The sequence below is a fragment of the Dama dama genome, chromosome 12 (assembly GCF_033118175.1).
Source record: "Dama dama isolate Ldn47 chromosome 12, ASM3311817v1, whole genome shotgun sequence".
NCBI lineage: Eukaryota > Metazoa > Chordata > Mammalia > Artiodactyla > Cervidae > Dama > Dama dama.
Window position 1 is genome coordinate 90075187 of NC_083692.1, and position 22706 is coordinate 90097892.

Here is a 22706-nt window from a genome sequence, read left to right on the forward strand (position 1 = left end):
ATTGATTTCTTCAAATGATGTAGTCCAATTATGGACCGGGAGCCCCCTGCTTTTAAATAAAGTGAAGGAACAGAAGTGTTTAGTCTTGTTTTCAGTGCTGGAATCAGCATAGGAAAAAAAAAAACACAGAAAAATATAAAAAATTGTTGATTCATGATGTCAGTTCAAAAGCATCCTTTCTTCCCCCCTTAAAGCACCTGTGTTTTTTTTTGTTGTTGTTGTTTGTTTGTTTGTTTTGTTTTTTAACTTTTCATTTGGGTTTCAGAGTTATTAACTTTCATTGTTGGGGCCAGTGTGAGGTAAGCAGGAGAGACTCCATCTTGAAGCCTGTCATCCGTCTTTAAGGCAGGATGTAAACTGGGCCTGAACCCTGCCCAAGAGTGAGGAAACCATTACTAATGAAAACCAGGTCTCCTGGAGACTTCCCTCCCTACCGATGGCAAATGGAGACTGTAGCTGAGGCCAGGTTGCTCCTGTTAGATTAACCATGGAGACATTTCCCCCCTTGATGTATAATCATTGTTCTCCCCCTTCAACCTTAATTGCTTGTCCTCCTATCACCTACTTGTTGTAAAACTCAATCACACACAACAAAGAGGCTGGTATCATGCAACCAGTCACCTAGCCGCGGCGGTGGGTGGGTGAAAAACTGGGCCTCTCAGAAACATCAGGGTCCTTGTCGGGAACTGATTCCCCTTGGACCTGCTGGTGTAAACAACTGTACTCCACTGTCCTGAGTGTCCTCCGAGGTGTGTTTTGCGACTCAGGATTCCACAACATTTCTGGTATGTTGGCTGGGAAGCCCCTGGAGATACAGGCCCGTTGAGCCTCCGCCTGCAGCTCGCGGGGATGAGAGCCTCTGGGAGGGGAAGGCGCCTCCCTCTCTGGATCGGCTCTTGTTTTAGTGATTTGTCCTTCCAGGTGGACTTCACAACTGTTGTCGACAGAAGGGAAGCGTGCAGATAGGTCCCACTGTAACAGTGGAAGAAGGGGCCTGAGCAACCCCTTGGGGCTGGATGAGTGTTTGGCGGCTGGGTCCTCGTAGGCGTGGTAGGGAATTGTTTATTGAAATAAGTGGTACTCTGTTAACTAGGCCTGTACTGGTTGGTTGTCAACACATCTTTTGGTTTCCAAGGGACTGTCCCCTTTCCCGAGACACCTCCCATTCTCCTTAGGGACTCTGGGATCTCCCAAAGCATTGTTTGGGGTCGGATTGGGAACTGTGCCTTTGGACGCACGTTTGCCTGCACCAACCAGCGATAAGACGGTCTTGGATTTAGCAAGGATCAGACTTGTGCAGAGAAGAGTATGTGGAAGCCTTAACTGATTGGATCTGGCTGGCTACCGAGAGAGGAGCACGAGAGGTAATACAGAAGGAAAGTAAGAGCAGGATGGGTAGTGGAGAATCCAAGCCGACCGTTCTTGGATGCATGATTAAGAACTTCAGAAAGGGCTTTGGAGGAGACTATGGTGGAAAGCTAACCCAGAATAAGCTTAGAAGCTTTTGTGAGATAGACTGGCCATCCTTTGGGGTAGGACGGTCCTCAGAGGGAACCCTAAAATTGGACAAAGTTTGGGCTGTGTACTCTGTGGTAACCGGGTAGCCAGGCCACCCACATCAGTTTCCGTACATTGACTCATGGCTACTAATTGCACAAACCCCACCCCCTCGGGCCCTGGTACGTTACCTTGACAAAGGAGAAAGCAAGATTTTGCTGGCGCAGGCAGAACCCAGGTAAGAAAAGCCGAAAAAAAGAATATATCAAGATCCAGAGGAAGAGGGGCTTCCACTTCCTCCCCCACACTGGGAACACATGCGGACTCCCAGAGCAGGAGGAGGAAGTGGGAAAAGAGAGATTTCCTCCCACCTCCCCGGGGCAGGTAGCTCCTTCCCCTCCCGCTGCACGATGGAAGAAACTGTGCCAGCATTACACCCCCCTCCCCGGCTCAGAGGAAGGGAAAAGGGAGAGCGAGTGTTCAGAGGCGGATGAGGTCTACAAAGAAGTCGCAAGAGAGAGAGGTTTTGCAGACGCCTCTTAGGGAAGTCCAGGCAGCACCGCAGGTGGGGTCAGTTCAGTTCAGTTCAGCCGCTCAGTCGTGTCCGACTCTTTGTGACCCCATGGACTGCAGCACGCCAGGCCTCCCTGTCCATCACCAACTCCCAGAGTTTACTCAAATTCATGTCCATGGAGTCGGTGATGCCAGCAAACCATCTCATCCTCTGTCATCCCCTTTTCCTCCCGCCTTCTATCTTTCCCAGCACCAGGGTCTTTTCAAATGAGTCAGTTCTTCATATAAGGTGGCTAAAGTATTGGAGTTTCAGCTTCAGCATCAGTCCTTTCAGTGAATATTCAGGACTGATCTCCTTTAGGATGGACTGGTTGGATCTCCTTGCAGTCCAAGGGACTCTCAAGAGTCTCCTCCAACACCACAGTTCAAAAGCATCAACTCTTCAGCACTCAGCTTTCTCTATAGTCCAACTGTCACATCCATATATGACTACTGGAAAAACCACGGCTTTGACTAGACCTTTGTTGGCAAAGTAATGTCTCTGCTTTTTAATATGCTGTCTAGGTTGGTCATAACTTTTCTTCCAAGGAGCAAGCATCTTTTAATTTCATGGCTGCAGTCACCATCTGCAGTGACTTTGGAGCCCCCTCAAAATAAAGTCTGCCACTGTTTCCACTGTTTCCCCATCTATTTGCCATGAAGTGATGGGACCAGATACCATGATCATAGTTTTCCGAATGTTGAGTTTTAAGGCGGGGTCAGATGGGCACATTCATCCTGGCCCCACTGCTCTTTACTACCAGCCATTCTCCATATATAAGGAAAGGGGACTATTAACTGCAACTGACAAAGAGATAAAAAACAAGGAGGAAATTTTGCTGCTGTTGGAAGCACTGTGGGAACCCGCTGCAGTGGCAGTAATGCACCGTAGAGGCCGCCAGAGGGCGGACACACCTCAGGCGAAAAGGAACTGTCTGGCCGACCGAGGGGCAAAAAGCAGCCGCCCAGGACAATGTAGCAACCAAACTTCTGGTGATGCCTGTGGTGTCTAGCCTACTAACCGCCCAGGCGGCCCCAGTCTATGACGAGGATAAAACCACCTGGGCATGAACTGAGCAAGATTTCAGCTTGGTATTTTGTCATACCATGTCTGATAGCCGTTTGTGCAGATGCAAGCCGCGCATGTGTAACCTGTGCCAAGAATAAGGGAACGCTCCATTTAAACATCTAGAAGCGGACTTCACTGAGGTAAAGCCATGCCAAGGACACAAATATCTGCTGGTGATGGTATGTACTTTTACGGGATGGGTAGAAGCTTACCCCACCAAGACTGAAAAAGCAAAGAAGTGGCCCGATTCTTGCTGAGACACATTATTCCTAGGTTTGGGTTCCCTCTGAGTGTAGAGTCAGATAATGGGCCTGCGTTTGTGGCTAAATTACTCCAACTGGTCTGCAAAGCAGTAAATATTAAATGGAAACTACATGCAGCGTATAGGCCACAAAGGTCAGGAACAGTTGAGAGAATGAACCGGACCATCAAGGTGACTTTGGCAAAATGGCTGCAAGAAACTGGTGCCCCCTGGATGGATGTGCTGCCATTAGCGTTAATGAGGATCAGGATGACCCCCTGGTCCCATGGGTATTCCCCCTATGAGATAATGTTCGGGAGGCCTTCTCCACTTATTCGGGAAGTAAAGGGAAATTTATTACCAAGAGGAGGGATGAGGTGTCACTGCAACTGGAACAGTTGGGGGAGGTAATCCATGATATCATCCCTTATGTTCAAGAAAGGATTCCATTTTCCCTAGGTACTACTATACACCCATACTCACCAGGAGATTTAGTACCGGCAAAGGATTGGAAACAGCAGACGGTAACCCCCACCTGGAGAGGGCCGTACACTATTGTACTAACCACTCCCACTGCAGTTAGAGTTGCAGGCATCAGTCCCTGGACTCACCACACTCGGCTCAAGACAGCAGCGGAGGGAAAGGGACACCGGACCGCCCACACTAATCCAGGAGAGCCCCTGAAGACCCGATTCATCTTCCATCGACGACCACAGACCCAGGATGGAGCTGCTACAGATGACTCCGCTATTCCTAATCGGCATGACAACCCTACTGGGACTGCAAACTCAGGATAAAGTGTTCCTGTCCTGGGCCCACTTGTATGCAAACTTCCATAACACCTCTAACTGATGTGTTTGTGGGGCCATGCCTTTGTCAGTGATTGATGGACTTCCTTGGTGGGTGTCTCCCCTTCACAGAGGGGACTTTAGCCCCCTCTGTTCCTCTTTTGAGACAATAACGGGAAACATTTCTTTCTTTGGTAACTCACAACCTGTCACTTCTTTCTTGGTATAAGCTGGACTCTAATCAGATTGATCAAGGCCATGGGGTGACATTTAAAGTAAATGCAAGCTTTCCAGAAGTAGCAAAAGCCTACAATTTTTACTTAAAAAAAGATAAAAACTCTATGGCCAGTGAAAAGGGCCAATCCATCAGGTACTTTGAACAATTTTACCAGATATGGATAAATATATTTGAACGACTCCAGAAAAGGCCAACCTATTGTCCCTGCCTCTATCTGTTGGGAGCAAAGGGAACAAAAGATTGGATTTGGTGACTGTCCCATGGATCCAAAAGAATTAAAATATGTGGGATACTTGTCCTCTGAGCAATGTGAACAAACCTAAGAGGTCACTTATCGCCCAGATTTACCAGTTTGCTGGCCTGGTTCAGACTGGAAGTACAACCCTGGGATCTGGTGGGTGGCCCCGAATGGCACCCAATGACTGTATGGATAGAACTTAGGGCCTTGGCTTCCAGTCGGCTGTGTTGGCCATTACACTTTAGGATTTGCCTTTGCTTGTGGAAGTATTAAGCCATCCTTACAACAAGCCCCAGTAAATTTGCCTTATTTACATGCAGTGGGCAAGGTCTGTATTTCAATGGTATGATTACATAGTTGCCTTGTTTGTACCATCTATAGAAACAACAGATATTATGATTAAAGTAGAAGCTCTAACTTCATGAAACAGGCCCTCCTGGACAACACAAAGGCAATCCAAGTTTCAAATGAAGAACAAATACAAATGAGAAAGACAGTGATTCAAAATTTGATGACTTTTGACATACTTGGGCTTCACTGGTGGCTCAGAGGTTAAAGTGTCTGCCTGCAATGCAGGAGACCTCAGTTCAATCCCTGGGTTGGGAAGATCCCCTGGAGAAGGAAAAGGCAACCCACTCCAGTATTCCTGCCTGGAGAACCCCATGGACGGAGGAGCCTGGTGGGCTACAGTCCATGGGGTTGCAAACAGTGGGACACGACTGAGCGACTTACCTTTCTAACTTTCACTTTCTTTGACATACTTATAGCCGTCCAAGGAGGGACCTCTGCTATAATTAAAGTTAAATGTTGTGTATATATTTCTGATTTATCTGGCAATCTATCAGCTGCTCTAGACAAGATGAAAAACCAGGTAAAAGCTATGTCAAACGATAATCCTCCTTTTTGGACGCTGGTATATGCTTGGATCAAAGGTGATTGGTGGAAAAATCTTTTTGTAATTATTTTGTTAATCATTGTATTACTAATTTGGGGGCCTTGCATTCTCCAGTGTATACCTTGATGTGTAGCCTCCAGACTGACAGCCCAGCCGCAGTTACATAGTCCCTGTGTACAATGCCGACCCATGACTGGTGCCCATCGTTAAAGATAAGATGGGCATCAAGACGGGGCAATGTTGGGGCCAGTGTGAGGCAAGCAGGAGAGACTCCATCTTGAAGCCTGTCATCCTTCTTAAAGGCAGGATGTAAACTGGGCCTGAACCCCACCCAAGAGTGAGGAAACCATTGCTAGTGAAAACCAGGTCTCCTGGAGACTTCCCTCCCTACAGATGGCAAATGGAGATTGTAGTTGTCAGGCTGCCCCTGTTAGATTAACCATGAAATATCCCCCCTTGATGTATAATCATTGTTCTCCCCCTTTAACCTTAACTGCTTGTTCTCCTAGCACCTACTTGTAAAACTCAGTCATGTTGCTAACCTGTAACCAGTCATGTGGTGGGGAGTATAAAACTGGGCCTCTCAGAAACATCAGGGTCCTTCTTGGGAACGGATTCCCCTTGGACCTGCTGGCGTAATAAACTGTACTCCACTGTCTTAAGTGTCCTCCGAGGTGTGTTTTGCGGCTCCGGATTCCACAACAATGATAAGATTGAACAGTGATTTTATAATGATTATTTGCCTGATTTACCCGAATATTTATTTCTAAGAGAAGAAACTGGAAACTTTCAAAAATCTACTCAAACCCTGCTACATATTTTAATTAGAAAGGCAAAGGCTCTCTATACTCTTCCACTGAATTTTCTTAATGTAACTCAAATCTGAGTATATATTACACATCTCAGAGATGGTGGGGTAGGGTGGGGAACATATACATTTTGTATGTGAAGAATATACATACATATTTGTCAAATTAAAAAATCATCACAACCTAAAAGTTCAGAGTTATGTTTTACTAGGTGGGCATTTTTAGGACTTCAAGCCCAGAACATCAGCATCTCAAGGAATCCTGAGAGAACTGTTCTGAGGAGGTGAGGGGAGGGGCCAGGTTATACACAAGTTTTGAAACAAAGGGCCGGTAGCCTGAACATCAAAAGACTGTTGTTAATTAAAGGAAACCAGACATCTCAAGTTAAGGCATTTAGTGCTTTTCTGTATATGGGACGATGCCGAGAGTCTGGGCACAATGAAACCTTCCCTTTCATATGCATCTCACCTACCTGGGGCCAGTGTCTTGTGTTTTTTCACATCCAGAGCTCCCCTTAGGGAGTCCTACTGGCTGCTAGTTACCATGTATGTTTCTCCTCCCAGAGTGCCCAGAGGGCTCAGGGACTCATCGCTAATGACTATGATATCCTTAGTTACTGAAAAGGCAGGAATACTCCGTTTCTCAGAGTTTTCCCACTGATAGGAAGACTAGGCCCTTAGTCCAAGAGAACTTTAAAAATATTTATTTGTTCCCAGAAGGGTTGAGCAACGCTGAGAAATCTGTTGAACAATGCTCTACCCTCTTCATTAACTTGGAATTTGTTTTCCCTGGGGTGTTACACAGGGGTATTTTCCTTTGTATTATTTATACTAGAAGGGCTTATCAAGCAAATTAATAATGTGACATGGATTAAAGGTAAAAATCTTTAAAATACTGAGGCAAAACTTTTAAAGCACCCATTTGAGGCTTGAAAATAATCATTAGTTTTCTCTAGGCACAAAATAACAGGATGATTACAAAAGATTTCCTCCGTTTCCCAAAGCATCTACCCTAAAAATCTTGACCAGGTAACATATGGTTAGCTTATTTGTTGTCATTACCTGAATTTGGAAAACTAAAAGCACTTTTCTTTAAAAACTCCTCTAAATGGGAATTAGTGGAGAGATAAAAAAAGACAATGATTTTAAGGTGTTAAGGCAAACAGGAGGAGAAACTGGGGGCTCCAGTGACCTCAGAAGCTGCAGCTTCAGTGGCCTGGAAGGACAGAAGCCCCACCAGAGGGTTCAGGAGAGTGAAGCACCAAACTTTGTTTTCCAGAAGTTTTAAGACAAAGAAAAGAGGAATGGGTGGTACTGGGTTAAAATGAGGTTGCTTGTTGTTTAAGAAAAATCTGACTATGTTTGTAGCTTGAGAATGATTCAATAGAAAGGAAAGACTTAAAATGCTTGAAAGAGAGAAAACTGAGGAGACAGGAAGTAACAGAACTAAAGGTAGGATGAGGGTACAACAGAGTGATTAGAGTTGAAAAAGAAGCTGAATAATTTTTATTTTAAGTTGGGCAGGGCAAGGAAGGTCAATACAGGGTTAAGGAAAGTTGGTGGGTGGGGAGGTTGGAGTCCTAAGGCTGCTAATGTGCTCACCAAAGCAAGGGAATAAATCAAGAAAGAGGACTCCAGAAGGCCAGATGTCCAAGAAGAGAGTGGCAAGGTAAAGTGACTAAATTGTTAGGTAGTCAGTGTAGGGTTGAGAGCCTCGGTCTTTTTCTAACTTCAACTTACTCCCTCATATAGATGTTTCGCTCTGTTAGCCCAAAGCTCCAGTTTCTAGGCATTCAGAGGAATGCCTCGCAGGTCTGGAGGGTCATAAAACTTTCAGACCCAGGACAAGACAATCTTTAACTGCTGTCTAGTATATCAAAGAGAAGAACTGCAGATGAATCATTACCTTTTGAACATGCATCTGGTTCCCAAATAATGGTCTGGGGTCTTGAGACAAGGTTGAGGAATGGCGTCTCAATGTCTCGGAAACTGAGAAACCGCGAACCAAAAGAAAGCCATAAACATGACAACATTCAATTGAAACATTCAAACTGGTCAAAAATGACATATATTAAAGTCACAAGCCAACCAAAAATATACAGATCAATACTAGTAAAGATATAAGAACTGCTGTTATCTCCTCCTTTTTGGGTCTCTTCACCCCTCTCAGGGTCTATGCTGAGAAGTTTGTATCTCTATCCTTTAAAATAAACTTTGCCTGTGTGTTTGCGAGTTTGAAGAATTCATTCTTTGGCTCCATGAATAGAACTTGGTTTTCACATCTCTAGGGTAATGACAGGAGGGCAACCGTCAGTAGCAGCCTGGAGGGATCCAGGTTGCAATAATTTGGAGAGCTCTTAGGGAAAGAAAGGGCTCTTGGGGAAAATGGAATTGATAGATTACCTGATATTGTTGATTATCTGGGAGAAAAGAATTATGACAGATCAGATGGGCAAATGGAAAAAAGTCAAGATTAGGTACCAAGAAAAGCATGCAAGTCAAACATACCTTCAGACACCTAATACATGCTGGATGCTATTTAAATACTTTAATATGTATACTTTTATTAATCCTCCTCATTTAAAGAGGAAGAAACTGAAGGACAGGGAGATGAAATCAGTTGCTTAAAACCACAGATCTAATAAGTGACAAAAGCAAAGGTCTAATCCCAAGGTCTGGCTCCAGAGTCTCTAACTGTAACCACTAGAATATACTGCCTCTCCAGGGAAGGGGAATGAGAATGAAAAATAGAAAGAGACAAGAAAGAAATGCTATCATTATACACTCTGTGGCTATGCAATGAGTAATTTTTACTAGCCATAACTACATATTAATTTCCTATTAATTTATAAAATTATGTGAAATTAATTTCATTATTTTATGAAAAACGTGATGTGATTAGATTGTCAAGATAGACGTGCTCAATGGGCTAAGCTTTCAGCCCACATGCAACATACAAGATAATACACAACAAATATAGTCAACAGGTCAGGAAATAAAAGCATAAAATATTATTTAAAAATATGGAGTTGGGACTTCCTTGGCAGCACAATGGTTAAGACTCTGCTTCCGCTGCAAAGGGCATGGGTTCAATCCTGGCGGGGAAACTGAGATTCCACATGCTGTGCAGTGTGGAAAAAAAAATAAAATAAATGTTTAAAAAATATGGAGGTAATAAGGAAAAATCGCTTGAATAACTGAAAGTGACTGCCTCTGGGGAGGGGACTGAAAGGAAGGATGTGAGAGAGATGCTACTTCTTTTTATTTTATGTTTTATAATATTTTCAACATTTAAAAAACATTGTATAGAAATCCCCTGGCAGTTCAGTGGTTAGTGCTTCGCACTCTCACTGCTGAGGGCCTGGATTTGACCCCTTATGGGGGAACTAAAACCCCACAAGCCAAGTGGTGTGGCAAAAAAACACAAACAAACAAAAACCATTGTACATTATTTTAATTTAATAGAAATGAAGGAGAATGCAATCACCATAAGGACTGAGGTGGGGACACTATAGCACTTGGGATTGTTTTTTGCCTGAGTTGCAAAATTTATAGTTTTTTCTAAATGAATACTTCCTTGTTTACCTGTAACTGAAATTAACTAAACTTTTACTATCAGATTGAGGTCCTTAGAGCTTTATAAGTGAAGACTGGAGACATTTCTTCTTTTATATTTAAATACCAATAGAATGCATTACTAGGTTTTCTTTACAAAGTTGAGAAAATTTTAGGGAATTAGAATAACTAATTTTGTTGGCTTTTAAGCCATTCTTGAACTGGAAATTAAAATCTGTAATGAAGTTTTCTAAAATCAAAAGTTAAAAAACAGCAAGTGCATGACTATTTTTTTCTTTAATAACATATGTATATCAATATTGTTTTCAGTTCAGTGAGTGTTTTTACACTCAACATTGCCTTCTCCTTCCTAAAAGGGGGGGGGGGGGGAAGCCTTCAAATTCACAAGGAGAAAAAAGCAAATTATAAACTTGTTATTTATAGTATGTCATATATATATATGCGTGTATAATTAAACTGTATAAAAGGAGCTAATTTAGTTAATTTAGGAACATTTTTGTGGGGGGAATATTTCACATGGTCTGCCAAGAGCTAGTCTTATTAAAACAAGCCTTTTATTGCTTATTCCTGAGAAAATCCACATCAAACAGGACAGACTGTAAAATTACCTACATGTTAGGAACACTGTACAACTCTCTTTCTTGAAAAGGCCTGCAGAGTACTTAAAATAAAATTAAGGTGCCACTGTTTTCTGTCATGTCTGCTGACATTACCTCTATTCTTTTTGACTGACAACAGATGCAAAGGATGTTACCAGCCAGACCATAAATAGTAACTGCAAAACCCTCAGAACCAGGAAAGGAGGTCAGACTTGGCATGAAGAAATAGAGTGGCCAGCCAGTCCATTTCTACAGAGATCAAGCCATTAGCCACTCTCCCCCACCAACAGTGCACCCAGAAGGGACTTCAGGATGGAGAAAGCCAAGAAGCATTCTGCATCTTACCCCAAAGATAGTTAAGATGCATCTCTAAGGTAAAACATCCTGGCCCCTATATAATTAAGAAGCATATCTACGAAAAAATTCCAAGAATCCCAGATTCTTACATCTTCCCATTCATAGAAAAGTATTAAAATAATTACCTTGAGATTAGTAGTTATCTTTTTATGTTTGATCATATGTTCTTCCCCCAGCTAAAAATTTATTATTTATTTATTATTTACATTTATCCTGGCTTTCCCCTTATCTCTCTGAAGCCAATTTCTCAATTTGGTGTTATCTGAGAGGCCACCTCCTGGGCTATGATTCACGGTAAGGTCCTGAATACAACTGAATTCACTTTACATTGTGTATTTTTCTTTCAGTTGACAGTAGCCATATTCCTTTGAGATCTTCCAGCAGAGAGGAAGAATCAGCCTGCATAGATTATTTAACATTTTTAAACTGGTTTATTAATACCAGCCATGTCCAACTATTTGCAACCTCATGGACTGTAGCTGGACAGGCTCCTCTGTTTATGGGATTTCCCAAGGAAGACTACTGGAGTTGATTGCCATTTCCTACTCCAGGGGATCTTCCCCACCCAGGGATTGAACCCTCGTCTCTTGCGTCTCCTGCATTGGCAGGTGGATTCTTTATCAATTTAATTTAATGCACGGTTAGTCCCCATTTTGCAGATGATAAAACTGAGGCTCTGAGGTCATCCAGCCAGTTTTTGGTGAAGCTGAAATTTACAACTTTATAACTTCAGAAGCTCAGACTTCCAGTATGTTTTTCAGGTACCTTGGGCACAGTCTACAAATTCTCTGGTCATTAAGTTGTGTTGTCTCTTTGCCAGCTGATGTTAGTATCATCATAGAATCCTTCCAAGTTGACACAGATTTGAAAAAAAAAAAAAGCTCAGGATTCAAGAGGCCTGGATCCTACTACCAGCTCTGCCTGTAACCCAGTGGTATGCTCCAGTTTCCCTAAAAGGTGAGACTTCATAGCCCCAGCAGGTTCAAACTGAAGTAGATTTCACACCTTCCCCTCCTCAGAAGCTGCCTGGCTCTTCCCAGGGGAACAGAAACTCCTGGTACCCAAGTAGTCTCCCAGGGTGAGAAGTGGGGCCAGAATGACCATCCCAAACAACAGTGAACCTAACTAGACAGTCTCAGTGAGATCCTTGGCTTCTGATGAGTCATAAGACAGCCACCAAGCAGGTGGCTGCACCAGTCTGATACTGTTGAGGCTGTTTTTTGTTGTTGTTGGTTTAAAATATTATTTAAAAAAATTTAGGTGGAGCCATTTCTCATTACTTTCCATGGCTCTGAGTAGGGCCTGCTCCATTATTTCTCTTCCTCTAAATGCTGGCACCTGAGATTCTAGGAGATTCTGTTACGGACTACCACCCTTGGACCCTTTTAATCAACAGAAATTGATAAGGAGCCAGAGGAGAATTTCAGGCAAGAAACTCCAGCCCCAATCAGCTTCAGCCCCAATAAAGGTTGAGAAACATCAACAACCTCAGATATGCAGATGATACCGCTCTAATGGCAGAAAGCAAAGAGGAACTAAAGAGCCTCTTGATGAGGGTGAAGGAGAAGAGTGAAAGAGCTGGCTTAAAACTAAATATTAAAAAAAACACTAAGTACATGGCTTCTGGCTCCATTACTTCATGGCAAATAAAGGGGGAAAAGGTGGAAGTAGTTACATTATTTCCTCTTCTTGGGCTCTAAAATCACTGTGAATGGTGACTGCAGCCATGAAATCAGAAGATGTTTGCTTCTTAGAAGAAAAGCTAAGACAAACCTAGATAGTGTGTTGAAAAGCAGAGACATTACTCTGCCCACCAAGGTCCATATAATCTAGGCTATGGTCTTCCCAGTGGCCATGTATGGTTGGGAGAGCTGGACCATAAAGAAGGCAGAGCACCAAAGAATTGATGCCTTTGAACTGTGGTGCTGGAGAAGGCTCCTGAAAGTCCCTTGGAGATCAAACCAGTTAATCTTAAGGGAAATCAACCCTGAATACTAATTGAAAGGACTGATGCTGAAGCTGAAGCTCCAGTATTTTGGTCATCTGATGCGAACAGCTGACTAACTGGAAAAGTCCCCAATGCTGGGAAAGTTTAAGGGTAGAAGGAGAAAAGGGCGTGAGAGGATGAGACAGCTGGATGGCATCACCAATCCAATGGACATGAACTTGGGCAAACTTTGGGAGATAGTGAGGGACAGGGGTCCTGGCGTGCTGCAGTCCATGGGGTCGCAAAGAATCAGACGCGGCTGGGTGACTGAACAACAACAGTTGCGTCAGCAGGGAATAAAAGCAAGAAATGGGTACCCTTGCGAGCTCTTGGAGGGAAGCTGCATGGGTCCTTGACTGGTGTAACAGTAGGAATGGATGAGTGGGTTTGGCAAAAGGGGTACCTTATTACGGGCTTCCCAGGTGGCACTCGTGGTAAAGAACCCGCCTGCCAATGCAGGGGATGTAAGAGATGTGGGTTCAATCCCTGGATTGGGAAGATCCTCTGGCAAAGGGCATGGAGACCCACTCCAGTGTTCTAGTCTGGAGAATCCCATGGACAGAGGAATTTGGTGGGCTACAGTCCATAGGGGTGCACAGGGTCGGACAGGCCTGAAGCGACTGAGCACGCACACAGGTACCTTACTATGTCTGTCCACCCCTTTGGTGGGCAGTGTACAGGGATCATGCATAGTATCCTGCTTTAGCTCCTAGCACCTCAAAAACTTGTAGTCTGTGGCTTTTTTGTATCCTCTTGCTCAAGGTTATCTCAACTGTGCATGTGTGCAGTTATTTTTAGTCACTTCTAATTTCTTTGTCTCCTACTGCTCAAGAAGGTTGTCCACAGTGCAAGCACTCTGGAAGCCTGTCTCAATTCTAGAAGAGTCTGTGCTGCTCATAATCCAAGCATTGGTTCCCATGGACTTTTCTCTTAGTTTCCACCTCCTCAACTGCCGACAGACACTACTTTGCCAAAGGCGAAGGACGAATTCGTGTCATGCCCCAGGGGATCAGACACGTGCATTCCAGTTCCTGTATTGCTTTTTCAGCTTTACTGTTAAACTTTGGGCAAGTTATTTAAACTGTCTGAGTTTCAGTCGCCCCATTTCTAAAATATAGAGAATAATCCTTATTTTAAGGAATAAAAGGAATCTGGCGCAAAAAGTTTGCACTAACAGAAATTCCTCTTCTTGGGGAAGCGCCCATGAGGAGAGCACATTTAGGTAGGGAGAACTCTTTCTGCATGTAACAAATATCCGTGCTCATTGGCATCCGACTCTTTGTGACCCCATGGACTGCAGCCCGCCAGGCTGCTTTATTCATGGGATTTTTCCAGGCAAGAATACTGGAGTGGGTTGCCATTTCCTCCTCCAAGGGGTCTTCCTTCACCCAGGGACTGAACCGGTGCCCCCTGTGTCTCCTACATTGGCAGGTGGATTCATCACCTCTGAGCCACCTGGGAAGCCAGAGAGGAAGGAGGGATGCAAACTAAGTCCCTGGGCGAGGGTGCGCTCTCCTGTGGGTGGTGGAGAGACTGGAAAACACGGAAGCACATAAAGGGTTCTCCCTGGATCCCTTAAGGTGCCATGGTAACGTGCCAAGACAGCTAAGTGACCAGGGATTCGTAGCTTGGGCAGAGGGAATCTTACCAAAGTTTGAGAAATTTTCTTGGGAGATGAAGAAGATAAAGGGACTTCTGCAACAGGGTTCCCGGGCATACACCAGTTCGGCGCGAGGCCGAGCACAGACTAGCACCCGGCCATCCCTACCGCGCCGGTTCAGTGCAGGGCACTCGGAATCGCTCACTAAAGGCTCCGAGCTTTATTGGAGTCAGCAACCAGCTCTTCCACCGGAGCCGCGGACTGGGGGCGCTGCTCCCTTCAGGGCCGGAGACCGACAGTGGCCAGGCCGGCGCAGGAGCGCGCTAGTGCCGGGCCAGCCCGTCGGCGGTCGGACTTCACAGTCCAGCGCCGCACCGGGAAGTGATGACCACTGCCTGCTGCCTGACGCCAGCGGAAGTGCGAGCGCGGGCAGAGCCGGTTCGGAAGCGGTGCCGCGGGAAGGGGCGGGAACAGGGAGGGGCTGAGGGCGGTGGCGGCCTGACGGGGCGGGGCCTGGGGCTGCTGGGCGGGGCCTGAAGCGGAGGGGCGGGGCTTCGCGGCGGCTGTTTTCACCCAGGCCTAGGTCCCCCAAGCTCAGCTGGGGCTGCGCGGCGTGGAGGCGTGAGCGGTCCGCGGACTGACGCTTGAGGCCGGAGCTAGCCAGGAGTGCCGGAGGAAAGCTGAGAGCGGGCTAGCGCGCGGGTGGTGGTGGTCGGCCGCCGCTATGTCAGCACGGTGCTGTGCGGGCCAGGTGAGCAGAGGGAGACGGATCGGTGGCGACCTGGCCAGGAGCCCGAGGCACCGCGGGCTTCCCCGGGTGTGCGCCCCGGCTCCGCCGCCGAAAGTGGGGCGGCTGACCCCGCGCCCCCTGGGTGAGTGCCCCGGGCCGGAGCGCGGCGCTCAGCTGTCGGGGAAACCCTTTGCCTCGGCGGGCGGACCAGAGGCACACGGGGGGCAGCTCGAGAGGCGACCCCGAGGTCTTCTCGTTGGGCGTTAGGTAGGAACTTGGCTTAGGGCGGGGCAGGCAGGGTTCGGGCGGAAGGTGCCAACTGTTTCTGGAGCGTGTCGCCTACTCTCTAGGGTACGAGTGTGTGGGGCCGAGCTCCGTAGGCCACCGGGCTCTGCCAGCCCCGTGAACCCAGAAGAAGACGTGGGTTTGGGCAACCACTCCTCTCCCATGCCCTGAACGAAACTCGGCTCGTTTGGCCCAGACGGATTGCGCTTGACATCTCCCAAGGCTCCAGAGCTCTGGCTCTGTTCATTCGAGAACAGAGAAGCCTGCTTTCCAAACCGCAGGGCTCAGGTCTGGGCGCAGGGAAGAGTCAGCCCTGCTTGTTGAATTTCCCGACCAACCCTGGCTGGACACGAACGCGCCGCCTGGGTAGGAACCTTGAGCCTTCTCATCCCCCTTTCAGCCTTGAACTTGCCCGAGCCTGTTTGTAACTCTCGCCTATTAAACTCCCGAGATCTTAAAACACCTGTGCTCGCTTGGGATCGGCTTCTTCTACCGGTTGGCAGTGCGTCAGGGCAGAATTGGTAGTAGGTTTCAACCTTTAACGCTGCTTTCATTCCTTCTTGCAGAGTTAGGAAGAAGTAGGTAAAGTCTGCCAGAAGTTGCGCTCCCACCTTCCCAGGCTTGTTGATTATCAGCATTTCTTTACAGAGTTTTAATGGTTCGTTTTTTCCGGTGAGTCTAGCCCGGCTGTCGCTGCTTGCTGGTACATTCAGCCTTGCGACAATCAGGCCAGCCCGTAAGCGATGCAGGGGTTAAGCTGTGGGTTTCTGTATAGCCGCTGATTAGACTGGTAGATAATCCGACCTCTTTCCATGGCACTGTGAAGTTATCGCTTGGTTTTTGAGGTCTACTACTGTCCTTGGCATGCATTCAAGCTGGTCTTTTCAGAGATGAGGAAATTGAGGTTTTTAACTTGAGGTGGAATGACTTGCCCTCAGTCAGGCACAGCGACAAGAGAGGGTACTTAATGCCTCTCAGGGCTCTGGAGACCAAAGTGGACCTCAGGAGGCGGCTTTCAGAATATTCCAGATCTCGAGAAGGCTTTGCAAATCGTTCATTGTGGTTGTTTTGAGGGAGTTCCATTTTGACGTGACCCCTCATTATATAGTGACTAGGTTACTGGTATCGAGGCACCTGTCCTCCAGTCGCTTGAAAGCCCCTTGAGGCTTTCTGTGGCTCCCAGTGGGTAATTTAGAGCTCTGAAAATTATTGCCAGTACTCAAGTGGGTCTTGTAAAAGAATTATTGGTATGGTTGATATTTTGGCAGGGTTTTATGACTTGTTTCTAAAATCCCCCTCTCAGGACTTTGGAAAGAACCAAATCCTGGCTGTTCATCACAGGGAAGTTAACTTCTGCTTTCTTGGGACTACTTGAGGCTTCACTGTGGTGGGTCTCAATGCTGGGAGGTGGGTGATGATGATATTATTTCATATGAATGAAACTGTGAAGTTTACATTTAAAAAAACACACACACACAGCACTGTCAGAAAGTATCTAAGTCTAGAAATCCTTAAACTTTTTTGAGCACATGTGCATTATTTTTACTTACATCACTTCTGACATCAATGTACAGACTCCCCTCCCCCCCACTCCATACCAATCAGTTCCCCAACTCCCCGGATATTAACTGGATGTACAACAATACAGTTTAATTCTGACATTACCTGAATGTCAGATATCCCCCAGGCTAGGGGCCTAATCCCACAACACCATCCTCCTCCCTGTCTGGCTCCTCACACACTTCAGCTGCCAATATCAAGTCTTCTGGGCCTCCCATCCCCAAGTAGAAGACCAAATAAATATTCCTGATTATATCACAATATCACAGCACCTACTATGTGTCAAGAGCTGGAGATAAGGCAGTGAGCCAGACAGACATCATCTCTGCCCTCAGTGACTGGTCCTGCTGGGGCAGGGACAGGGTGGCGTTATATAAACGTTGGAGCAATGAAACAATAATATACTGTAATCAGTAAACAATACTGATACTGTAACAGGTCCTGGTGGGCAAAGCGGCTTCTGTAGGGTTCTTAGGGAAGTCTGCTGAGAAGATGCCCTTGGAATTGAGACTGATGGAGAGGCACCCATGTGAGGGTCTGGGTAGCGAGCCTTCCAGGGTGTTCGAGGAGTTGAAAGATTCCAGGAGGCTGGAGTGTCGTAGATGAGGTAAAGAGGCAGGTAGGGCCAGGTGGGGTCGGTCACCGATGGAGTTTGGGTTTTATTTCTCTTACAGGGAAAGGTTGTTGGGGGATTTTGAGCAGGTGAGAACTGGGGCTTGATTTACACTTAGAAGATGATTTTGGGCACCATGAAGAGTTGAGTGTGTCAGGGACTAGTGTGGGGTGAGAGTAGTCAGGGCCGTTCATTCAGTGATGCTTTTAAACCTCCTCCTCCTGGCTGTGAGCAGTGTTCTAGGCTTCTGCAGTGAGCCAGAATCCTTCCTGGTGGAACTTGAATCCTGGCAGTCTGCTGTTACTGTAGGCCAAGGAGAGAGTGCACTCCCTTAATTTAGGGCGTAGTAGTGCTGACCATGGGATGGTGTTGGCTTCTGGGCATATTTCAGAGGTAGAGCTGGACTTTTGCATGGGTTAGAAGTGGGATGTGGAAATAAGAGATTCTGTTTGTGACCCGGGCAACTGAATAGATGATAGTGCCTCACTGAGTTGAGGAAGAAGGATATTTGGCAAGGAAAACCCATTGTTTTCTTCTGTCTTTGCTACATTTGAAATGCTTATTAGAAGTTAAATAGAGATGGCCAGTCATCAGTTGGATTTTTAAGTTGGGAGAAGCTTGAGGTTGGAGATAGAAATTCAGGGGACCTTAACTGAAACAATGTGTAACCCAGAAAATAGCCTCTGACTCAGGTCTGGGTTTGAATTGGGAAATTTGGACACTGAGGGCTGATGTGACTGTGCGTATTATTTACCCTCAGTTTACCTCAGCTGTTGAATGGGTATGATAATATCTCCCAGGGTTATTGGGAGGATTACATGCAATAATGTCTCTAGTACAGGATTTGGTACAGAGTAAGGGATCCCACAGATCTTGGTGGCCACTACCCAGTTGCACCTGGACTGTTTCCAGGTCATTTTATTTTTGCTTTAACTCTGATACACTTAGGTTTTGCTTGGGCTGTTGGCTTCTAGTGTGTTAGTTGCTCCGTCGTATCTGACTCTGTGACTCCATGGATGGTAGCCCGCCAGGCTCCTCTTCCATGGAATTCTCCAGGCAAGAATACTGGAGTGGGTAGCCATTCTCTTTTCCAGGGGACCATCTTGACCCAGGGATCAAACCCATGTCTCCTGCATTGTAGGCAGATTCTTTACCATCTGAGCCACCAGGGAAACCCCAGTGGATGCTAATGGAAGCAGAAATCACAGGAGAGTGGTCACTCTACACCTTTTTTCTGGGTACCCAGCCCTGTGCTAAGGCCTCTGGTCAGTGAACAAAGTGCATCCTTGCTGTCTTGGAACTTAAGGGGTAGTTGAGGCTGGAAGTGTGAGGTAGGCTCACTACTGAAAAATGACAGGACACCCTTTCAGAGGTGAAATATGTGGTTGGAAAATCTAGATAACCGCTATCAGGGCAATTTGAGAGTAAGGCTTGGCAGGTTTTACTCCAGGCAAGTATGAGCATTAATGATAATAGTAACAATAGCGGAAGCTTATTTTATGTTCACAAGTGTGCTGTTTTTACCTATATTATATCACTCACACTTCACAGGAACCCTGTGGGGTCGAGGAACGTCCTTTTGCAGGTGAGGCAACTGAAGTGCAAGATATGGATTAGCTTGACTGATGTTTACGTGGTGGTGGAGCCAGGCCTTCAACACTGCTCCACCTGACTCGAGTCGGACCTTTTAACTGGGAGATTGCTATTCCTTATTATTCTAAATACAATATGAATAAATCATGAGGAACTGCTGCAGATTGTTGTTGCTCATAATGGCCCTAATAGCTCAGTTGATAAAGAGCTATAATGCTTCCCTGATAGCTCAGTTGATAAAAAATCCACCTGCAATGTGAGAGAGCCCAGTTCGATTCCTGGGTCAGGAAGATCTGCTGGAGAAGGGATAGGCTACCCACTCCAGTATTCTTGGGCTTCCGTTGTGGTTTAGCTGGTTTCTTTAATCTGCCTGCAGTGTGGGAGACCTGGGTTCGATCCCTGGGTTGGGAAGATCCCCTGGAGAAGGGAAAGGCTACCCACTCCAGTATTCTGGCCTGGAGAATTCTATGGATTGTATAGTCCATGGGGTCTCAAAGAGTCGGACACGACTGAGTGACTTTCACTTTCATAGTGACCCTAAGGCAGTGTTAAATACATTGTTATGTGACTATCTTGGTAGCTATTGGCAGTTGTCAGGAGTTTGGCGAGGTTTAGCTTCTTCCTCACAGTGGTCCAGGTTATAAAGACAGTAAGTCTCAGACCACATTCTGCCACTGGTGCAGATAGTTATCGGCAGGCAGGCACAGAACAGGTACACAGCCTGACCTGTGGCTTCTCGAAGTTGCAGCTCTTTGTCCTTCTTGGTGAACCAACATGCAGCTTGCATGTTCACCTGTGGCAGATGTGATAACCTTCTAGAAAGAAGAACTTGCCCAGGACTGCCGAAGCATAGGACCTCTTGGATAGATCAAACCCATGGTGCCTCTCTCAGGCAGAAGACTCACTTTGTCCTTGTAACCAGTTCATATAAGGGCAGGAATGCCAAGGTATTTCCAGCCAGATCATATTACTTGATTCCTGAGATTTTCCCCAACAAAGTCTGTTTCTAACGTCTGTTATGTTAATTGTCAAAAGTCAAGCAGGGACTCCCCATTGTCAAAGATAAATAAAGTTGGACGTTAGTTAAAGCAATGAAAACAGATTTTATTTGGCAATCACTCATTGATGCAAAGAGCTGAGCTGCATTCTGATTTACAGGTGCCTGGGCGTTTTAAAGGGAGGAGTGAGTGGGGGCCCAAGCAGAATTAGGGAAGTGAGACGTATTTGTTCGTATGGGTGGGGGGATGAGGCCAGCAGGGTCTCCTAGCTAGCAAGTTAGGTTCCACCGAGACTGGGAGATAGGCCCTATCTTTCCAGAGGACTACATTTTAAAGGAGTTTGAGTCCTTGAGAAACACATTCCACATTTGTTAGGAAATGTCTGCCTCTTCCTATCCGCAGGAGCAGAGGAAGGACTCACAATTGTATAATGCTCTTAAAAAAGGGAAATCAGGGCTTATCTTAACTGTATATATAAATTTCTTTTCCCAGCCCTGAACCTTTCTGCACAAGGACTCAGAAGGCAGCTGGGTCATCCCAGGCAGTGCAGCCTTAGGCGGCTAGAAGCCCTGTTAAAGTTTGCTCAAGGTCTTCATGCAGGGGTTTGGGCAGAGTTGCTGTGTATTGAGAGTTTTTACAGTTTTCACCACTTCTCATCATTCCGCTGGTTAACAAAACCTGGGGTCGTGGGAGTTAGAGGTAATGAAGTCCCCGCAGGAGGTTTTAGAGGGTGGCCTCTGATAAGTGTTAACTGGAATTGGTCGATCTTCCTTATCAGGGCATCTTTTCACCTCTAGATTGTAGCTTAAAACAGATGAGCACACACACAGTCAATCCAAGAAGACTTCTTTGAAGAGTAAATTACGTACTAGATAAAGGTACTGATTTCCCTGAGGTGTCTCTGCTTTTTCTCTGTAAAACCCAAATCTCTGCATTTAAGGCCAAGCTCAAAAAACCTTTTCCTCAGAAACGACCTTTCCCTTACTTTTCGAGTTCCCTCAGAACTTTCACCCAAAACCTGTCCATACCACCTAGAACATGGTCGTCTGACACATTGGAGTTGTTCCCTGGTTACTGCGTGGCTACACTTCCCCTCCCCTCCTAGACCGAGCGTGTACTGTAGACTAGCTGAACCCCCTGTTGTGTGTCTTTGGTCACACAACTCTCTTTCTCTACAGCTGTTTGTTTACAGTGATTGGAAATGTTAGGTCCACATTATATCACGTGTTGCTTCCACACTTGGAAGGGATCCAAGTGCAAAAGTTCATGCTTTTCACGACTGATGCTCTTTTGAACAGTGAGGGGTATTTATGAAATACATATCCTCACACAGAGAGAACTGTATTTGATATTTTGACTCAGATTTAACATATAATTTTACTTTGCAGAGTTGGGATTATATTGTAGGTACTATATGTTTGATTCAACTCTTTGCTGAATTACGGGGTGACCAAGACAGTTTTTTAAATGCACCAGCCACTCATTTGCAGCCACGCTTTTTATGCTTATACCCAGAAAATAGTGTAGTAGTCCTCTACCTTCAACTATGGAAATTTTTCCAGAGGTATTAAGTAAATGTAAATATGTGAAAATCAGCCAATAGACTTATGTATTAATAGGAGTGTGTATGTATGGGTGTTTCAATTCCCAAAAGACTAAAAATAATGAAGAAAATCCCAATTTTGCCCTTTTTAGATACCATTGACAATATGGTGCAACCATTTTCTTCCTCTTTTTTTTTTTTTTTTTAATAGTCTTTGTTGAATTTGTTGTCATATTGCTTCTGTTGTGTATGTTTTGGTTTTTTTGGCCACAGCGAGGCATGTGGGATGTTAGCTCCCTGACTAGGGATCGAACCTGCACCCCCTGCATTGGAAGGTGAAGTCTTAACCACTGGACCACCAGGAAGGCTCCCTGGTTCAGCTGTTTTTAACATCATCTTTAACTTTGGTCTTTTTCTTGTTTGGATCCCTGTTTTCTTGCTGTGTGAAGGACTCTGTTTTAGTTGCATTAAGTTTGAGTCCTGTGCTTATCACTAGTGTTGGCAGTTTTTTTCTATTCATTTCATAAAATGCAGTCCAGATGCAGTAAAAAGGCTATATAGTTGCTCTACCTTACTGAGAAAGGTGGTGATTTGACTGAAGTTAAACTGTTGCTAATACAGAAAGAGTGGTTTGGAGATGTCTCTGTGTAGTTAGCCAAGTTCAAGTTGTTGGAAAGAAGTCTGTCACTGACCTTAAACAGTAAAGAGATAGAAGATCACTGTTGTAGGTGAAAAGTCAACGTGAAAGTTGCTCATTCAGATTTGTTTTCTTGGGCAGCTTTAGAGCTGACCTGGCGAGCTGACAAATGGCTTAGGGCTGAGGCAAGTCTGAGTGGGCTTACTTTGCTGGGATTGGGCCGATCTGTTGGGAGTAGAAGGCAGCCTCCAAATCATCTCTCTGCTAATGAGGTAAAAGGGAAAAACATCTTGCCCAGTGCT

At 45.6% G+C, this 22706-nt stretch overlaps 1 protein-coding gene and 1 long non-coding RNA gene across 2 annotated transcripts in view; one reads left to right on the forward strand and one right to left on the reverse strand.

The window, feature by feature from the left end:
• Window positions 1–14846, reverse strand: part of LOC133066724 (uncharacterized) — a 32310-nt gene extending 17464 nt beyond the window's left edge. Inside the window, exons 1-2 of the long non-coding RNA XR_009695194.1 lie at window positions 14494–14846; window positions 8233–8315 (exon numbers count right to left, since the gene is read on the reverse strand). This is a non-coding gene — a long non-coding RNA (uncharacterized LOC133066724). The remainder of the gene's footprint in view (window positions 1–8232; window positions 8316–14493) is intronic.
• A 172-nt stretch (window positions 14847–15018) lies between these two features.
• Window positions 15019–22706, forward strand: part of SERINC5 (serine incorporator 5) — a 103540-nt gene continuing 95852 nt past the window's right edge. Inside the window, exon 1 of the mRNA XM_061158085.1 lies at window positions 15019–15196. Within this exon, the coding sequence (XP_061014068.1) occupies window positions 15170–15196 (27 nt within the window). The 5' untranslated portion in view covers window positions 15019–15169. The remainder of the gene's footprint in view (window positions 15197–22706) is intronic.